Raw genomic sequence first — 17,557 nt, forward strand, 5'->3', positions numbered from 1 at the left:
GACATCAGAAGCATTTGCAAACTGCATATGCTGGTGATTAAGTGTTTGGACAAGAAGGACATCCATAATTCTACCAGTTGGAGCCTTTAACCCTAGAAATACTACTTTTTTTTTTAAATTGTTATTGTGACAGTGCCCTGAAGCTGCAGTAACATAGAGGATCATATTTTACATAGCTATTTAAATCCAATCCTGAGGGCTACAAAATTATTTGGTTGGATATATGCCACATTTCATAGTATGTACATTATATTATCTGACATATTGTAGCACTATAGAGTTCATAATGTTGAGGGGCCAATGCTATGGCATATCGGATAAAGCTGCTGTGTGCAGTGCTGGCATCCCATATGGGCACTGGTTCAATTCCTGGCTGCTCCACTTCAGATCCAGCTCCCTGATAATGCGCCTGGGAAAGCAGTGGAAGATGGCCAAAATACTTGGGCTCCTCACCCATGTGGGAGACCTGGAAGAAGCTCCAGGCTCCTGGCTTTGGATCAGCCAAGCTCCAACATTGCAGCCATTTGGGGAGTGAACCAGCGGATAGAAGACCTCTCCCTCTTTCTCTCCCTCTCTCTCTGCCTCTGCCTCTTGGTAACTCTTTCTTTCAGATAAATAAATAAATAAACCTTTAAAGAATAAACAAAATAATTTATAATGTTTAGACTTCAGAAAATGTAGTCTATCAATGCAAAATTTTGAAATGTTTAACACTAAATTCCACAAAACTATTTATTCAATTAGATTAAAATCCCCAGAGAGGGTCCAGCACTATGGTGTACAGAGTAAAGCACTTCAAATACTGGCTGCTTCACTCCCAATCCAGTTTACTGCTAATGCACCCGGGAAAGCAGCTGCAGAAGGCCCAACTGCTTGGGCCCCTGCACCCATGTGGAAGACCCAAAAGAAGCTCCTGGCTCTTGGTTTCAGACCAGCCCAGCCCCGGCCATTGCAGCTGTTTGGGGGAGTGAACCAGTAGATGGAAGACCTCTCTCTCTAATTTTGCCTTTCAAATAAATAAATAAATCTTGAAAAAAAAAAAATCCCCAGAGAAACCAACTCCGTATCTTTTATGGGGGCAATTTATTCTAAGTAGGGATTAGGGGTGTGTGTTTGTGTTTGTGTGTGAATTTTATGTTTTGGGGGTCTTTGTATGGAAGTATTTTTTTACTTCCAGATAAATTAATATCTTCTCCTGGCAGTGTTTTCTAAATAAAACCTTTCTTTAGGATGGGGCTTGTTAAGATAGCTTTTGTCAAGAGACTTGTCAAAAAAAAAAGAAACAGGGGTGGGGACAGCACTATGGCACAGGTTAAACTACTGCCTTCAGCGCCAGCATCCTATATAGGTGCTAGCTCGAGTCCTGGCTGCTCCACTTCTGATTCAGCTCCCTGCTAATGGCCTGGGAAAGCAGCAGAAGTTTGCCTAGGTTCTTGGGCCCCTGTGTACCCACGTGGGAGACCTGGAGGAAGCTTCTGGCTCCTGGTTTCAGCCTGGCCTGGTCTTGGCTAATGTGGCTATTTGGGGAGTGAACCAGAGGATGGAAGACCTCTGTCTCTGTCTTTCCCTCTCTGTAACTCTGCCTTTCAAATAAATAAAATAAATCTTTTAAAAAGGGAGCTGTTTCTTTAAATTACTGACACTATAACAATCCATATACAAAATCAGTTTAATGGTTATTTGTGTGAATAGATTTATATAGACAGAAAATAGTTCCACTTTTTTCTTTGCCAAGCAATCGAGCAAAACACAAGACCAATACAATTAATAGACAGACAATGGCTGTGTCCTCTTTGGGTAAGACCTGAACATCATTTGGAGGATCCATTTGAAACTGCAGTGCAGTAACCAAAGAAGCTAAAGTTTTCAAGCATTCAGATACAGTTTGTGAACAGGTGGGCCACAGAGGCAGGAATAAACTATCTTCATTCCATGGCTCTATACTCCTACTATTTCAAACTTCCAGTAGATGACTTGAGAACATGGTCATTGAGTGACATAATTTCAGTCAAAATTGGACATGAAATCCTAACATCTCAAGAACATTAACATTAGTTCATCAGTAAATACAAGTAGGAAGAACTAGGCATGAGGGAAACAACTATGTACCTAGTTTGCGATGTCCCACTATTCCCCTGTTATCTTGAGTAGGACTTCAAACAAATCTGAATTCTTATTCACATTAAAATGTAAATGACTGATAGTTTACTATTTTTCCAGAGGAATTTACACTTTTTAAAGTTTGAAAATGTTAATTAAAAGAGAGGAAGAGACAACCAGCAGAATTTCCAGTAGATGTCAACTGTTGGAGGGGCTATGTTAGAGTGAGACAGCAATCTCTGTTATCAAATTCCTAATTAAGCTTTTTAAACTAACTAGGCTTGTTCCTTACTAGTGTTCTCATTTTAATGATAATGCTTTAAAAAGAGTGTTTAACTCTTCAGAAATCTGAGTACTTAAACACATCTGTATTTCCTGTGTTGATGTAGTTCTAATGCTACTGGTATTTTGAAAGCACATTATAGTCCCCTACCTCAATGCTTCACCTCTCAAATCTTTAAAAAAAAAAAAAAGCTATTTTTAAATTTCAGATTACTTGTGGGCCAATATTGTGTAAATTAAAATAAAAATTATGTAGCAATTATCTCAAAGTTTAGTAACTTTCTGCAGTTATCATACCACAGGCCATTAATATGTACAGACTGGCATTGGTCTGTAGATGTATTTGAGGATCACTACTGTACCTCTTATTCTTCAAAAAAAAAAAAAAAAAAAAAAAAGCCGAGATTTGGCCTGAAAAATCTATGCCGACCAATAACACCAGAGAGTTTGATTCACACCTTCCTCTTATTCTCTTTCCTTTACTTCTCCCTCTAACTTTTAAAAGAATAACCTTTCAACAATCTATAATAATGAAAATTTAAAACACTTTGTAGTTCCTATCTTAATTGACCCTCCACTTGCAATGTGCTTGCACAATTTCCCCATTCCATTGTTTGGTTCCACCCAGTTCAGATTTGCTAATTTGATTTACTGTGAGTTTGGCTAGACACCCGAAGCTTGTGTAAGACACTTGGGTAGCACAGAAATTCACATACTTGAGGATTAACAAGAGAAATCCATTTGGAAAACAATGTAGCTGACAAGACATAAACTTTCTTGATATAAAGATTATATGATAGCTTGAGTTGGAATTTTTTCTTCTCTTTTTGGACAAAACACAGATTAACAGTCTTTTGATTGAGAAGCAAGTCTAGCTTTCTGAAACTTCATTCACTGGCTGGACAGCAATGTATTATTTTCTTACCTCAATAACTCGAAACAGAAAATCTCACGTGCACATACATTAAGTGTTCATACATTTCCATTTATAAGGCACAAAACCCACAAATCTCTCACAGAAAAGTAGGAAACGAAAATTTGAAGCAAGAAATTGTAACCTAGTAACAGGGTAAGTTCATCAAACTGGAGTTAAACCACTTTCCTTTTTAGTAAATAAGGGGCCTTATACTGATAGGAAGCAGTCCCTGTGGAGTCTTTCCAGCCATTCTTTTGGCACAGCCTCCTTCACTGGATTAGCACAGAAGTCATTCCTCAGAGAGAGCTGCGTGGTCGGAACACAGCAGTGGCAAGCACCACCTATCACAGAAGATGTTGAGCAGCAACATTCGAATCAGAGCATTTCAGCTACAGGGTATCTGGTTCACACATTCTCACCCAAAGGAGACTTCAGGGACCAATTCGCAGTGAATACACATGCTTGTCTGTCCTAGGACTTAATTAGGAGTTCTGTTCTAAGCTGAGGCAGAACTGCTTGCCTGAGGTCCCTGAACTGGGGCAGTTGTGTGGTTTCTTCATAGGGCAGCATTATGTGGGAGGATGGACCTTGGGTACCTCTTGAAATAAGCAGATCCCTAGAGGGACCCTTGGAACCAATGTACTCCACCACAGGCTTTTTAAACATGCTAGTCAAATGTGAAGAAATTTCTCCAATGCAGCTCCTGGATATCCTGTTCTGTAGGGCAGCCTTAATATCGCTCATGTAATCCTGCAGCCCTCAGGTATAAAATAGAAGAGTCCCATGACACCAAACAGTATTCATTCTCCTTGGTTGGGCCTCCTGGTGGCTCTTGGCACTGTATTTTCTAGTACCACAAACATTAGTAATATATGAGAATAAGCTTCCTGAATCCCTACATGGCTCCAAGTATTTCCTGGAAGTATGACTTATTTGTAATTTTTTATGTTATCAGGAAAAGAAGGGGTGGGAGTAAACAGCACTTCCAACAAAACAGGCGGACAGTTGTCCTGTAAAAAGAACCAATTTTACAGTGGACAAGCAGCAAGGAGGGGACCAGGAATCAGATGAACTAATTCATTATGTCTAATGGTTTCATCTTCATCTTGAAGTTTCTGACTTTTCCACCTTAGACAATCTGAAGTCCAAATGTAAAAGGATCCTTGGGACAATCTATTCAACAGCCAAAGATTGGTACAGTAGGATGGCCATTCCAATAGGGTGAGGACCTGCCAGCTATGGACTTTCCAGTCCAATTTTATTATGTATTCAACTCTGGGCCTCGCTTCTGGAAACCACATTCAAGATTCTGCAAAATTTTCAGGCATGAAGATGGTTCTCCTTAATTCAGCGTCCCATTAATCATGGCCAAGATCCCTTCCCTTCCTTGTAAGGTTATAACCCAGAAGAAAAAGTAATACTCCTTTTCCTTAACAACAACAAAACTCTTGAATCTTTTGGCATTTAAATCATGGAGCAAGGGAATATCCTTGGAAACACTCATTAATTCAAAAGCCAATCCTTACAAAATAAAAAGTCAATTTCTATTGTACCGAATCACCATGGGCCTCCTCCACACTTTGCCACACAGACATGCCTCAGGTATCTTTCTTGGTCAGTCTTGTCTTGACTTTGTGCCTCAGGAGGGCTGCGGTGGCAGCACTGCAGGCCGCCAAAAAGAAAAAGGAGAGACAGGCCATGTAGACAGACAGGGGACCATGGCGCTGCAGGAAGATCTCCTGCCGCCCCTGGTAATCCAGGAGGATGGCCTCCAGCTGGGACAGCGTGCAGACAGACAGAAAGGCATGGAAGATCTGATGCCCATGGCCTACGATGTCACAGGCACCGGGAAAGTACTTCTCGGGCACCGGGCAGGAGAAGAAGTAGGCGCTGACCAGGAAGAAGAGGATCTGGAGGGTGTGGTACCAGGCTGCCTGTTCCTGGCAGCCAGCCAGGTGGCAAATCGCCACACGGTGTGCCACGGGGCTGATGTCTAGGATGAAGGCGAGTCCAGCTGGCACCACCTGACAGATCTTCCTCATGACAGGATAAGGCCTCCGGTAACGATACTTGGCATAACAACAACCAGCACAAGATAACCAGCCGCAAAAGGCAGCTGCTGGCAAGAAGAAAAGCCAAAACCGCTCATACCAGGCCTGGTCGGAGCTGTAGAAGAAGTGGGCCAAGGCACTGCCGTACTGGTAAACGCTCACGCCAACATAGTCCACAAAGTAGAACGTGTAGTGGGAGAGCTCCGACTTGGACTGCAGCAGGTGGGCCAGAAGGCTGCAGGTGAGGTACGTGATTGAGGACAGGATAAAGAGGAGCAGGGGCAGGGAGTGAGGGGAGGCCCACAGCAAGGCCTCGGCCTCCGCAAAGGCCCAGAATCGCAAGAGGACGGCCAGGGCCGCCAGCAAGTGGGTCCAGACGTTGACCACCTCGTTGTGTTTCTGAAAGAGGCTGAAGAAGTAGTAGCGCCACTCATGCCCCGTGGGGCGGTACCCGGTGCGGATGTAAGGCTCCCGGAAGAGCTGGGGCACGTCCGTCTCCGGCACGGTGCAAGGCATCTTGGGAAGGCCATCCTCCAAGATCTTGGGCAGGCGGCGCAGCTGCTGTCCGCTCACGGACAGGGTGCTCAGGCGCTCCAAGATGGCGGTCGTCATGGCGGCGGCCCGGAGGGAATCGCCTTCCACACAACGCAGTAGGTTGGAGGTGCAACCTGAAGAAAATAAAGAAAAATTGGCAAAGCCAGAGTGAGGTGTGAATGTAGCTTAGAATGCCGGGGACTACAGCTTTTATTATTGGAAGATGGCTTTCTAGTGCTGTGGAGAAAGGCGGTAACTGCAGACGGCCTTAGTACCCTTTCTCCATCTGTGAAATGATGGAGTTGGACCAGGATCCCTTACTGCCCCACCACTCTGATTCTGTGTCATCTTTTAAGATGTGACTGTTAGCCCCTAACACTTAATGATAAACAAGACTGGTTGACATCTGGAAGGTTACTTTTAAAGGCTTTGAAGTTATCAAAATGTAATCATCAGACAGGCTCTAATAGTGTGAAATAGTAAGTGTTGATATTACTAATCTTAAATTGTTCACTAGTTTCACTGGAAACCTGAAAGTCTGAGGTAACCAATTGAACCACAAATTAAAAAGATGGGAAATTCAGTCATAAATTAGGCTGGTAAAAATCAAGGCATATTCTGGGATTTCATTAACAGTTCAAAGTAACAAATGACCTAAATTTCTAACATAAAATCTAACTGTAAAGATTGTTGTTGTTTTTTTTTTTTTTTTTAATATGTTATTTGAAGGTAAGTACTTTGGGATTTTCCTCTCCTGGGAAAATAAATCTCAATTAGTTTCAGGTGTCAGAAATGCTTAATTTACAATTGGAATTTCCAGGCGACAGCTGAACATATCAACTATTTCATAAAATAAGTCACAAAATTGCTGCAAATTTTCATGTGAAGTTACTGGGTAAATGAATAGATTTTGAGCATATCTACAGTCACCTTCTTTTAAGGATTTATTTATTTCAAAGGCAGAGTTAGAGAGAAACAAAGAGAGATACCTTCCATCTGCTGGTCCACTCCCCAAATAGCTGCCAACAGCCAGGGCTGGGCCAGGCCAAAGCCAGGGTCCTCTAACTCCATCAGGGTTTCCTATGTTTGTGCAAGGGCCCAAGCACTTGGGCCATCTTTCACTGCTTTCCTATGCTCATTAGCGGGGAGCTAGATCAGATGTGTAGCAGCCAGGATTTGAACTGGTGCCCATATGGGATGCCAGCATTGCAGGTGGAACCAGTAGAGATGTAGCAAATGCTGCTCAGAATACTTAGCTATTAATTTTAGTGAATAAAATGAAATTTTCTGACTTATACTTCCTAATTTTGAAAGAAGTGAAAAAAAATCCAGTAAAAAATGTAGGGCACAGAAAATAATGTGAAAGAAGTTCAGGGAGACCTGGAATTAAGCCCTGGTTCTGCCACTTACTAGGTGATGCTGAGCAAGTTATAGGACTCCCTAAGCCTCAGTTTTTTCATCCATAAAATGGAATGAGATAACAATTTTATGTATTGTATGGGTTGTTGTAATGGTTAAATGAAAGACTGAAAGTGGAAGTACTTAACACTCTTCCCAGCCTGGAATAGATGCTCAGTAAATGTTAAGTATTTCTGTAATTTTTATTATTATAATCTGGGCTCTGTTCTAGATACTGGATACAAGGGATACAAAGTCTGATAAAATGGACTCTCTGCCTTCAAGTATGTCAGTCTACTGGGGAGACAGACAAGTAGGAAAATCCTGACAAAAACATGTATTAAGTGCTCCTTAGAGTCTAGCACCAGTTCACAAAGGCCCTGCGAACACAACGGAAACAGAAGGTGGAAGCAGGCCTTTCCAAGTGGCCCCTGAACTGATTCTTGAAGGAAAAGCTAGAATTCTCGAGAGAAGAAAAAAGAGGTAAGAGACATCCATGAGGCAGCAAGGTCAAGTAACTTTTGCCAAATATGGGCCTCCATAGCTCAGAACTCTAGGTCACACTAGAGAAGTTCATAATGTGACACTGATGCCAGAGAGACCTGAGCTCCAGTCCTGAGCCCTATTAACAAGTCACATGACTCCAGCCTAAGCTTTGTCATCTGTTAATGACAGAGGAACTGCCTTATAATGCTGATGCAAGAACTATGACATAATGCTGGAAAATATTTAACAAAGTGCTTGGTTCTAAGTCTTCAAAGACATTTGCCATTATTACAACCATCACTGATGTGAGACACAGTAAGGCTTCATGAGTGGAGAGACTAATGCCCATGCCGCATCTTGTGCTTACTTCTATGGCAGAGTCTGTTACCCTGCACTGAGGCATTCATTTAGCCAGAACTCTCTGAACAGACCAAAAACTGTCTCCTACCAGGAACAGGCTATGAACTAGTGCTTATTATAGGAATCAAAGACATCACTAGAAATGTATCATAGATTGAAGAATCAGATAGAAAGAGAAACACAGGGAGGGAGCGTGGGAAAGAGAAAGAAAATGATCACCAGTATACCCTAACTTTGGGGCGCAGGTATTTAGCCTCATGGTTAAGATTCCCATGTCCCACAGCGGTATATGTGGGTTGCATTTCCAGCTCTCGCTCTAGACTCCAGTTTCTAGTTGATTCAGACCCTGCAAAGCAGCAGTGATGGCTCAAGTAATTGGGTTCCTGCCACCCTCCAATGTTGAGTACACAACTCCTAGCTTCAGCCTTGGCCCAACCATGGCTGTTGTGGGCACTTGGATAGTGAACCAGCAGACGAAATCTCTGTCTTGTCTGTCTCCCTGCTTCTCAAATATATATATGAGCTGTAGTTTAAAAAAAACTCCTTAAGTCATTTAAAAACAACGAAAAAAAGAAGGAAAGCAAAAGCTATGCAGTGTTTCCACTATCAGCCAGCAGAGGGATCCGAGTGCCTGGGAGTTGGTGGATGAACTGCAGGAATGTCCCAGGGGTTATGAGATGATTTTTCAAGCTGTCCTGTTGCTGTTAGCAACATATAATGGGGTGGGGGTGGGGTGAGGGCTCGGCTTGTTGGAGCTATGAGGAATTAAAGTGCTCTAATTTTTAGATGCAGGTTTCTATTTCCTGTTAAGCTGAGTGGGAAATCAGATGAAGTTATCCATCTGATTTTACTGTTGGGAGATGTGGGGAGCAACTCGGACTAGACTGTTACTGGAATTAAGACTTATTCTATGCATCTGCTCTCCCACAATATGGCGCTGGGAGAGGAGTAAACAGCTTTTACACAGCTGCCTCCAGTTCAACCAATAAGCAGCAGGACCTGCTCCTGATTGGAGGAGAGCAGCGTACTCGGCATGTGGGTAGCAGAGTTGGGATTGGTGGAAGAGGACTATAAAGGAGGAGAGAGACAACATGCACCAGGAACATCTATCTGAAGGAACACCTGTGCAGCCCCCGAGAGAGCCGGCCGGCGGTGTGCCGCTCCCCTGTGGAAGTGGGGAAAGTGGCAGGGGGAACCGCCCTTCCACGGAGGTGGAAGGGACGGTAGCCAACCCGGGAAGAACCAGCAGCAAACCCGCGAAGGGCCGAGCAGACAAAAGAACAGCGCAGGGTCCTGTGTCGCTCCTCCACGAAGAGGGGGAGCGATAGGAGAAGTTGAGGTGAACCACTGGGGCCATGAAGCTGTAGAAGAAGGAATATCTGGAGAAGCTTCCCAGGAGGCTCTATCTGCATGCTAAGAGAAAGGATATTTCCATCAACTTTGGATGCAGTTCTTAAAAAAAAAAAAAAAAAGGCAGAGAGACAAAAAAAGATCTTTTATCCACTGTCTCACTTCTCAAATACCCACAAACACTGGGGCTGGACCAGGCCAAAGCCAAGAGCCTGAAACTCAGTCTGAGTTGGTGTCCCATGTGGGTGGCAGGGACCCAAGCGCTGGAGCCATCACCTGTTGCGATCCAGGGTGTGCATTAACAGGAAACTGGAATTGGAAGTAGAGCCAGGACTCTAACCCAATCACTTACATATGGAAAACAAACATCCCGAGGATGTCTTAACCACTGTGCCAAATGCCTGCCCCCAATCTAAGAAAATCTGGCATCCAGAGTTAAGCAGAGGGAAGGTTCTTTAAAAAGTTCATGGAGAAAGTGTATTATGAAGAAATTACGCATGGATTTCAAACTTTCTTTGTACCAAAATCAACCTCCCTTTTAATCCTATCTTATACAAACTTTTTGAAATCACCTGCTGCATAACTGCACAATTCCTACTTATCTTTCTATCCCTTAAAATAGGGGGTCTAACACATAGCAGGTTCTTATTAAAAAATGACTCAGTTGAATTTCTAAAGATTAAAACTTTGAGGTTTAGTTGTTTAATGGTTGGATTGGAGTACAATTCAGACCTGAGAAGTAATTTGCATCTAATCTAAATGTTCTGAAGGAGAAAAGAAAGAACATAGGGCTGCTGGTCTCCAGATAACCATGACTGCAGAGCTGTGACCATGACAGCTCCCTGAGTCCTCTGACCATCAACCTTCCCTATAGCTTTATGTTGACAAGTCCTTTTCAAAAAGTTATTTCTACTTCACTTTCATGGAAAATGAGCTGGGAAGAGGTTTATATAACTAAGAAGCAGAGATAAAAGACCAAGAGGATGTTATCTTTCAAAGGAAAGGGTACATGGGAAAAAATATTTGGCAGAATCATCATTTCCCTTGTAAATGAGATCTTTAAAATGCAGCCACACCAGCCTCAGAGGTTCCTTAATATCTCCATCCTCTGGAGTGTGTAACCCAGTACCCACGTTCCAGGGGCACAAACACTATGGCTTCCAACTCAGAGTATGATTTCTTATCTCCCTCAGCAATGAGGGTGTTGCAAAGCTTTAAGTCCTCTATCTGGGTGAAAAGGATTTAAATTCCCTTTGCCAGTGTAGGATCATGAATAAGTCTAAACTTGTGGTCAGAAAGAGGTTATTGGGGCCAGCGCTGTGGTGTAGCAGGTAAAGCTGCCGCCTGCAGTTCCAGCATCCCATATGGGCGCCGGTTCGAGTCCTGGCTGCTTCCACTTCCAATCCAGCTCTCTGCTATGGCCTGGGAAAGCAGTGGAAGATATCCCAAGTCCTAGGGCCCCTGCACCCACGTGGGAAACCTGGAGGAAGCTCCTGGCTCCTGGCTCCAGATCGGTGCAGCTCCAGTGTTACGGCCATCTGGGGAGTGAACCAGCAGATGGAAGACTCTCTCTCTCTCTCTGCCTTTGTTTCCCTGTAACTCTTCCTTTCAAATAAATAAATCAATCTTAAAAAAAAATGGAAGGTTAGGTTTGATGCTACAGAAGGGAAGATGGGAGTCATTTCCCAGCTCCAAGTCTTTCAGCTTGTTTCATTATTTATCTTACCTGAGCTCTGCAGGATTCCCACTGCTGATTGATGCTTCCTCGCTGCTTAAGTGAGACCACCCTCCCCAGCTCCACCTTGATTGTCTCCTCCCACCCTTCTTGTCAATTGTGTTCTGAGGGTTTCACCATCTGCCTTCTCTTCAGTGTCCATGGTACCCCTTACACAGGCACTTCCCTAGGCCCTTAGCTTTTGCTAGCACCTGTATCACATGATTCCTAAATACGCCTTCAGCCAAATTGTTCCCAAGATTGGATTCAAATATCCAGTTGCAGTAGATATGTCCAATGGAATGTCCCACAGTCACCTCAAACTCAGTATCTTCAAACATCTTTTTCAGCCTAGACTTGACCCTTCCCCTACATCTATGTAGCCATTGAGACTTGCTAATTTTTTTTAACTTTTATTTAACAAATATAAATTTCCAAAGTACAGCTTTTGGATTACAGTGGCTTTTTCCTCCCCATAACTTCCCTCCCACCTGCAACCCTCCCATCTCCCGCTCCCTTTCCCATTCCATTCACATCAAGATTCATTTTCCAGTATCTTTATATACAGAAGATCAATTTAGTATGTGTGTGTATATACATATATATATATATTTTGGACAGGCAGCGTTAAACAGTGTGAGAGAGAGAGAGAGAGAGACGGAGAGAAAGGTCTTCTTTTGCCATTGGTTCACCCCCCAAATGGCTGCTACGGCCGGCGCACTGCACCGATCCAAAGCCAGGAGCCAGGTGCTTCTCCTGGTCTCCTATGCGGGTGCAGGGCCCAAGCACTTGGGCCATCCTCCACTGCCTTCCCGGGACACAGCAGAGAACTGGACTGGAAGAGGAGCAACCGGGACAGAATCGGACGCCCCAACCAGGACTAGAACCCAGTGTGCCTGCGCTGCAGGCGGAGGATTAGCCAAGTGAGCCACAATGCTGGCCCAATTTAGAATATATTAAGTAAAGATTTTAACAGTTTGCACCCACACAGAAACACAAAGTGTAAAGTACTGTTTGAGTAGTAGTTTTACCATTAATTTACATTGTACAACACATTAAGGACAGAAATCCTACATGGGGAATAAATGCATAGTGACTCCTGTTGTTGATTTAACAATTGACACTCTTGTTTATGGCATCAGTAATCACCCTAGACTCTTGTCATGAGCTGCCAAGGCTATGGAAGCCGTTTGAGTTCACAAACTCTGATCTTATTTAGACACAGTCATAGTCAAAGTGGAAGTTCTCTCCTCCCTTCAGAGAAAGGTACCTCCTTCTTTGATGGCCCGTTCTTTCTGCTGGGATCTCACTCGCAGAGATTTTTTTTTTTTTTTTTGCCAGAGTGTCTTGGCTTTCCATGCCTAAAATACTCTCATGGGCTCTTCAGCTAGATCCGAATGCCTTAAGGACTAATTCTGAGGCCAGAGTGCTGTTTAGGACATCTGCCATTCTATGAGTCTGCTGTGTATCCCACTTCCCATATTGGATCGTTCACTCCTTTTTAATTTTATCAGTTAGTATTAGCAGACAATAGTCTTGTTTATGTGATCTCTTTGACTCTTAGACCTATCATTATGATCAATTGTGAACGGAAATTGATCACTTGGACTAGTGAGATGGCATTGGAATCCCCTGGCACGTTTTAACTCTACCGTTTGGGGCAAGTCAGCTTGAGCATGTCCCAAATTGTACCTCTCCTCCCTCTCTTATTCCCACTCTTATATTTAACAGGGATCACTTTTCAGTTAAAGTTAAACACCTAAGAATAATTGTGTGTTAATTACAGAGTTCAACCAATAGTATTAAGTAGAACAAACAAAAAAAAATACTAAAAGGGATAAAGTATTAAGTTGTTCATTGACAGTCAGGACAAAGAGGCCTGCTAATTTTATCTGAACGTTTCTGGAATCCATTGGCTTTTCCAGTTCTACTGCTCTCCCTTAATTCAGGTTTTCAAGATTAAATCAATGTGGATCGAGACAGCAGCAGTCTCATCTGTGACCTTTTAAATTTTTTTTTAACATTTATTTTATTTGAAAAAGAGAGACAGACTGATCTTCCATCCTCTGGTTCACTCCTAATATGCACACCACAGTTGGGTGGTGGGGGGTCGGCAAGGCTGAAACCAGGAGCCCAGAACTCAATCTAGATCTCCTACGTGGGCAGCAGGAATCTAATCACTTGAGTCCAAACCACTAACTCCCAAGGTACACACTAACAAGAATGCTGGAATCAGGAGCCGAGCCAGGACTCGAACCCAGGTTTTCCAATGGGCATCCCAAGAGGTGTCTCAACCTGACCCTCATTACTCATTTTTCTTCCTCACATCCTCCTTGCTTCACATCACTACTTTCACTTCATTCTCCAGACCACTTCAGGGCATAGTTAAAATGGCAGTCTGAGGGAGGCACCTGGGGAAGTGGTTCAGTTGCCACTTGGGAGTGACCGCAACCTGAATCAGAGTGCCTAGTTTGAGTCCAGGCTCCTCAGCTTCTGATCCAGCTCTCTGCTAATGCACTGGAATGCAACAAAAGATGGCTTAAGTACTTGGGTCCCTGCCACCAACTTGGGAAATGGAGATTGAACTCCAGGCTCCTAGCTTTAGTCTGGCCCAGTGTGGGCTGCTATGGGCACTTGGAAAGTGAACAGCAGATTGGAAGATCTCTCTCTCCGTGTCTCTCTACTTTTAAAATAAAATGAAAAAAAATTTTTTTAACTAGAAATCTCATTATGACTCCCCTACTCAAAATTCCTCACTAGCCTGTGTCTGGTGCATGTTGAATCACAGTAAATTATTCAAGGGTCCTGGAAAAAAAAAAAAAAAAACAAAAAACTCCTCAATAGCTCACTACCATTTGTTTACAACACAAACTCTATGCCCTCAGCATGCAAATAGGCTGGTTCTTTCTTTACTTCCTTCCTATTCCAGCCTCGTCTTCCAGAGTCCACCCACTTCGGAGGCCTGGATTATAATAGTTCTTCAAAACTGCCACCACTTTCTATTGCCCATGCATGCAACCTCAGTACCTACCCTCTAGCACAGAAACTCCAGCTCATCTGCTGAGGACCCTGCCTAATGTTAATTTTAATTTAATTTAATTCAGTTTTTTAAAGATTTATTTATTTATTTGAAAGGTAGAGTTACAGAGAAGCAGAGACAAAGAAAGGGAGAGAGAGAGAGAGAGAGAGAGAGGCCTTCCATCTGAGGGTTCACTCCCTGGATGACTGCAACAGCCAAAGCTGAGCGGATCCGAAGCCAGGAGCCAGGAGCTTCCTCTGGGTCCCCCATGTGGGCGCAGGGGCCCAAGGACTTGGGTCATCCTCTACTGCCTTCCTAGGCCATAGCAGAGAGAAGGATAAGAAGTGGAGCAGCCAGGACTAGAACAGGTATGCACATGGGATGCTGGCACTGCAGGCAGTGGCTTTATGCCATGATGCCAGTCCCCTTTAATTTTAATTACTCAGTGTCATTGTCCTTATAAAAAGAGTGGGTAGGAAGAGGTGATTTCCTATCTCTTCACTTCTCAGGCAAATAAGGAGAATAAATAATAATATGGGCAGTGGTAGAATAATTCTTTGTGGAGGCACAACATGCAAATCGAAGTCCTAGCAGTATTTGGAAGAAAGAACCCACTGAAGGATATAACTTGGGAAAAAAAAAAAATCCATTTGTGTGGGGTCAGAAAGTTCATGAAAAATAAGTATTGTGAAAAAAATCATGCACGAATTTCAAACTTTTTTTCCATCAAAATAAACTTATCTCATATGTTTCCATTAGTCTTTTGAAGTCCTCTCATGTGTACACACACACACACACAATCAGCCCTCTGTATCTATGGGTTCTCTATCTGCCTATTCAACTAGCTATGGATGGCTGTCTTTATTCCCTAAACAATACAGTCTAGAAACTATTTACATAGCATTTACATTTTATTCGGTATTATAAGTAATCTAGAGATGATTTAAAATACACAGGAGGACTGTATAGATTATGTACAAGTACTGTACTATTTTACATAAGGGACTTGAGAATCTGCAGGTTTTCCTATCCTAAGTAGGGAGGGAAGGAGGGGTCCCAGAATCAATACCTCATGGAGACTAAAGAATAACTATATATATATGTAGTTATTATATATATAATATATTACCTTATAATTGATTTTAATGTAATTTTTTAAAATTAAAAAGGAATATAAAATGTTGTATTGCACTTCTGGGAATTCTCATTCTGCCTCCTCAAATTCCTTTAACAATTTATAACTAGACTCAGACAGTAATGGAATTGGAAGTAAAAGTTCTGTTTACTGAGTAAGGAATCTGTGCCATACATTCATTTAACATTTATAAGAAAATGTTACAAAACATTACAGCTTGCTTTGGACTATGTAAGTGTCCAATTTTAAAGCTTTATTTTAGGGACGCCTTCCAAATTATTTAGAGGAATTAAAGATTAATTCAGGAAGAACAGGAAGAGAAAAGTAGGGTAAATCCTGTGTGTGGCAATAATTTTAACTTTTAACCAAGTGTGTTTAGATGTGCTTTTCAAAAGGTAATCACAGAGCTAAACTACTTATTCTTAGGGTTTGAGTTTGTTTTCATCTAGTTTTGACTACTGAAAGCTACCTAGAATGCATTTCTGTTTCAGAAACATTACATAAAACAAAGAAAATAGGCATAGTTGGTGTTTGTTGTGATGCCATGAAAACATAGTAAAAATGTATTAAGTGTCCTGAGGATATAGAAGAGAAACAAACTTAGTTTCTCTTTCCATACATTTACAACACTTACTGTACACTCACAACTTCTGTGATCCAATAATGCATGGGGATTTCTCCCAACCAGCAATCAGGCAAGCAATTTTGCAGGGGACACCAGCTGGACATCTAACTAGTTTAATTCTGATGCTGTCTACCTGGGGAAAGTATCAGATTACAGGGGTTGAGGGCTCTGCCCCACAAGACGCCCTCACTTTAGACACCAGTCCCAAGTCTAGGCCTCCTGTCCAACCAGTTACAACTTAGGGTTTCTACACACCTTCTTAAGGCTTGACAGCATTCTCTGAAAGAGTCGTGGAATTCATGGAAACATGGTTGCTGGTGGCTTATAAAGGAGGCTTTTAGGAAGACAATAAGCAGATGAAGAGACACATGGGGTGGGGGCTGGGCGGGGCCAAAGTGCAGGAGCTTCTGTCCAGTGGAGCTGGAGTCCGCGTCTTGTTCGCCTTCCTGTAAGCCTCCGTGTGTTCAGCTGTCCAGAAGCTGTTTCTGGAGACTAACTGAAGTGTCGACAACCATGGAGAAGTGTGATTGGGCAAGATGGTCTATAAAGTGAGTAGACTGGGTGGGGAACCCAGCAAAGCCTGTCTGGATTCTTCTTGGCTTCCCTGGGCAGCGTTTCTTCCTCCTAGGTATGGGGAAGACCCCATCTGAAATGGGAGTCTTAGGGCCTACTGTAAGGGAACTGATTCATGGCTGACTCCAAAACAAAAAAATGCAGGAGGATTAGTGTCTATTTTTAGTTTCTATGACCTGTCTTGGAGAAGAGAAATCCTAATTTCTACTGCCTTTCTACAGGAAAAAGGGGGCAACCAAAAGGAGAGCAGGAGACAGCCAGAGAGAGATTTTGCTATTTGAGGCCTGTGTCTGAGTTTACAGTGCTACAACATTGTTAACAAAAGAGTGATGGCACCTTTATTACTCTGAAGCTATCTCCAAGCTGCTTCAGGAACCAAGAACAAAAGGCCAAATATTTTAACCTTAGTGTTCTAGTCATTTAGGAAATAACAAGAGTTAAAAGACAGGAACTGTGGACAAAACCCAAAATATAAATATATATCACCATATTATATGCCCATATATAAATGGCCCTTTAATTTTCAGAGAGGAGCTATACAGATATCAGAATAGCATCTGGATGTGTCTCCTGTCAACTACAGAATAGGTTTACCTGTGCAGCAGGCATGCCCACTGCTCTTACTGCTCCTTCCTACCTCTTACACCTGTTGAGCTCCCTTTCAGTGAGGATGCCTAGGTGGCACAGCTGCTGCCCAAATTCTGGTCCTTATCATCTCTCACAGGAGCCTCTGTAGCATTTAGAAGGCCTTTCTGGTTCCTACCTGTGTGTCTCCTTGACTGTCTTCAAACCATGCTCCACTCTGCCACTTTGTGTTATGAGTATTCTGCTATCCCTTCATGCCTTTGTGCCAATGTACACGCCTACAATGCCTATGCTGCTGATGCCTACCGGCTAACTCCTACTCCTACTCATCCTTCTTGTTCCAGCTCAAATGTCACAAGAAGCCTTCCCCTTAGATGCTCCTTTGCCTACACTGCTACTGCACTCGACAGTCCTCCATTATAGCACTTT

General features: G+C 42.8%; 1 protein-coding gene across 4 annotated transcripts in view; it reads right to left on the reverse strand.

Moving 5' to 3' along the window:
* Positions 1-1,651: 1,651 nt before the first annotated feature.
* PAQR8 (progestin and adipoQ receptor family member 8) overlaps positions 1,652-17,557 on the reverse strand; it is a 151,561-nt gene continuing 135,655 nt past the window's right edge. For all 4 annotated transcript variants that reach the window (XM_051855627.2, XM_008263043.4, XM_051855625.2 and 1 more), the window contains one exon: positions 1,652-6,017. In XM_051855627.2, the coding sequence (XP_051711587.1) occupies positions 4,897-6,017 (1,121 nt within the window). In that variant the 3' untranslated portion in view covers positions 1,652-4,896. The remainder of the gene's footprint in view (positions 6,018-17,557) is intronic.

The sequence above is a fragment of the Oryctolagus cuniculus genome, chromosome 5, assembly GCF_964237555.1.
Source record: "Oryctolagus cuniculus chromosome 5, mOryCun1.1, whole genome shotgun sequence".
NCBI lineage: Eukaryota > Metazoa > Chordata > Mammalia > Lagomorpha > Leporidae > Oryctolagus > Oryctolagus cuniculus.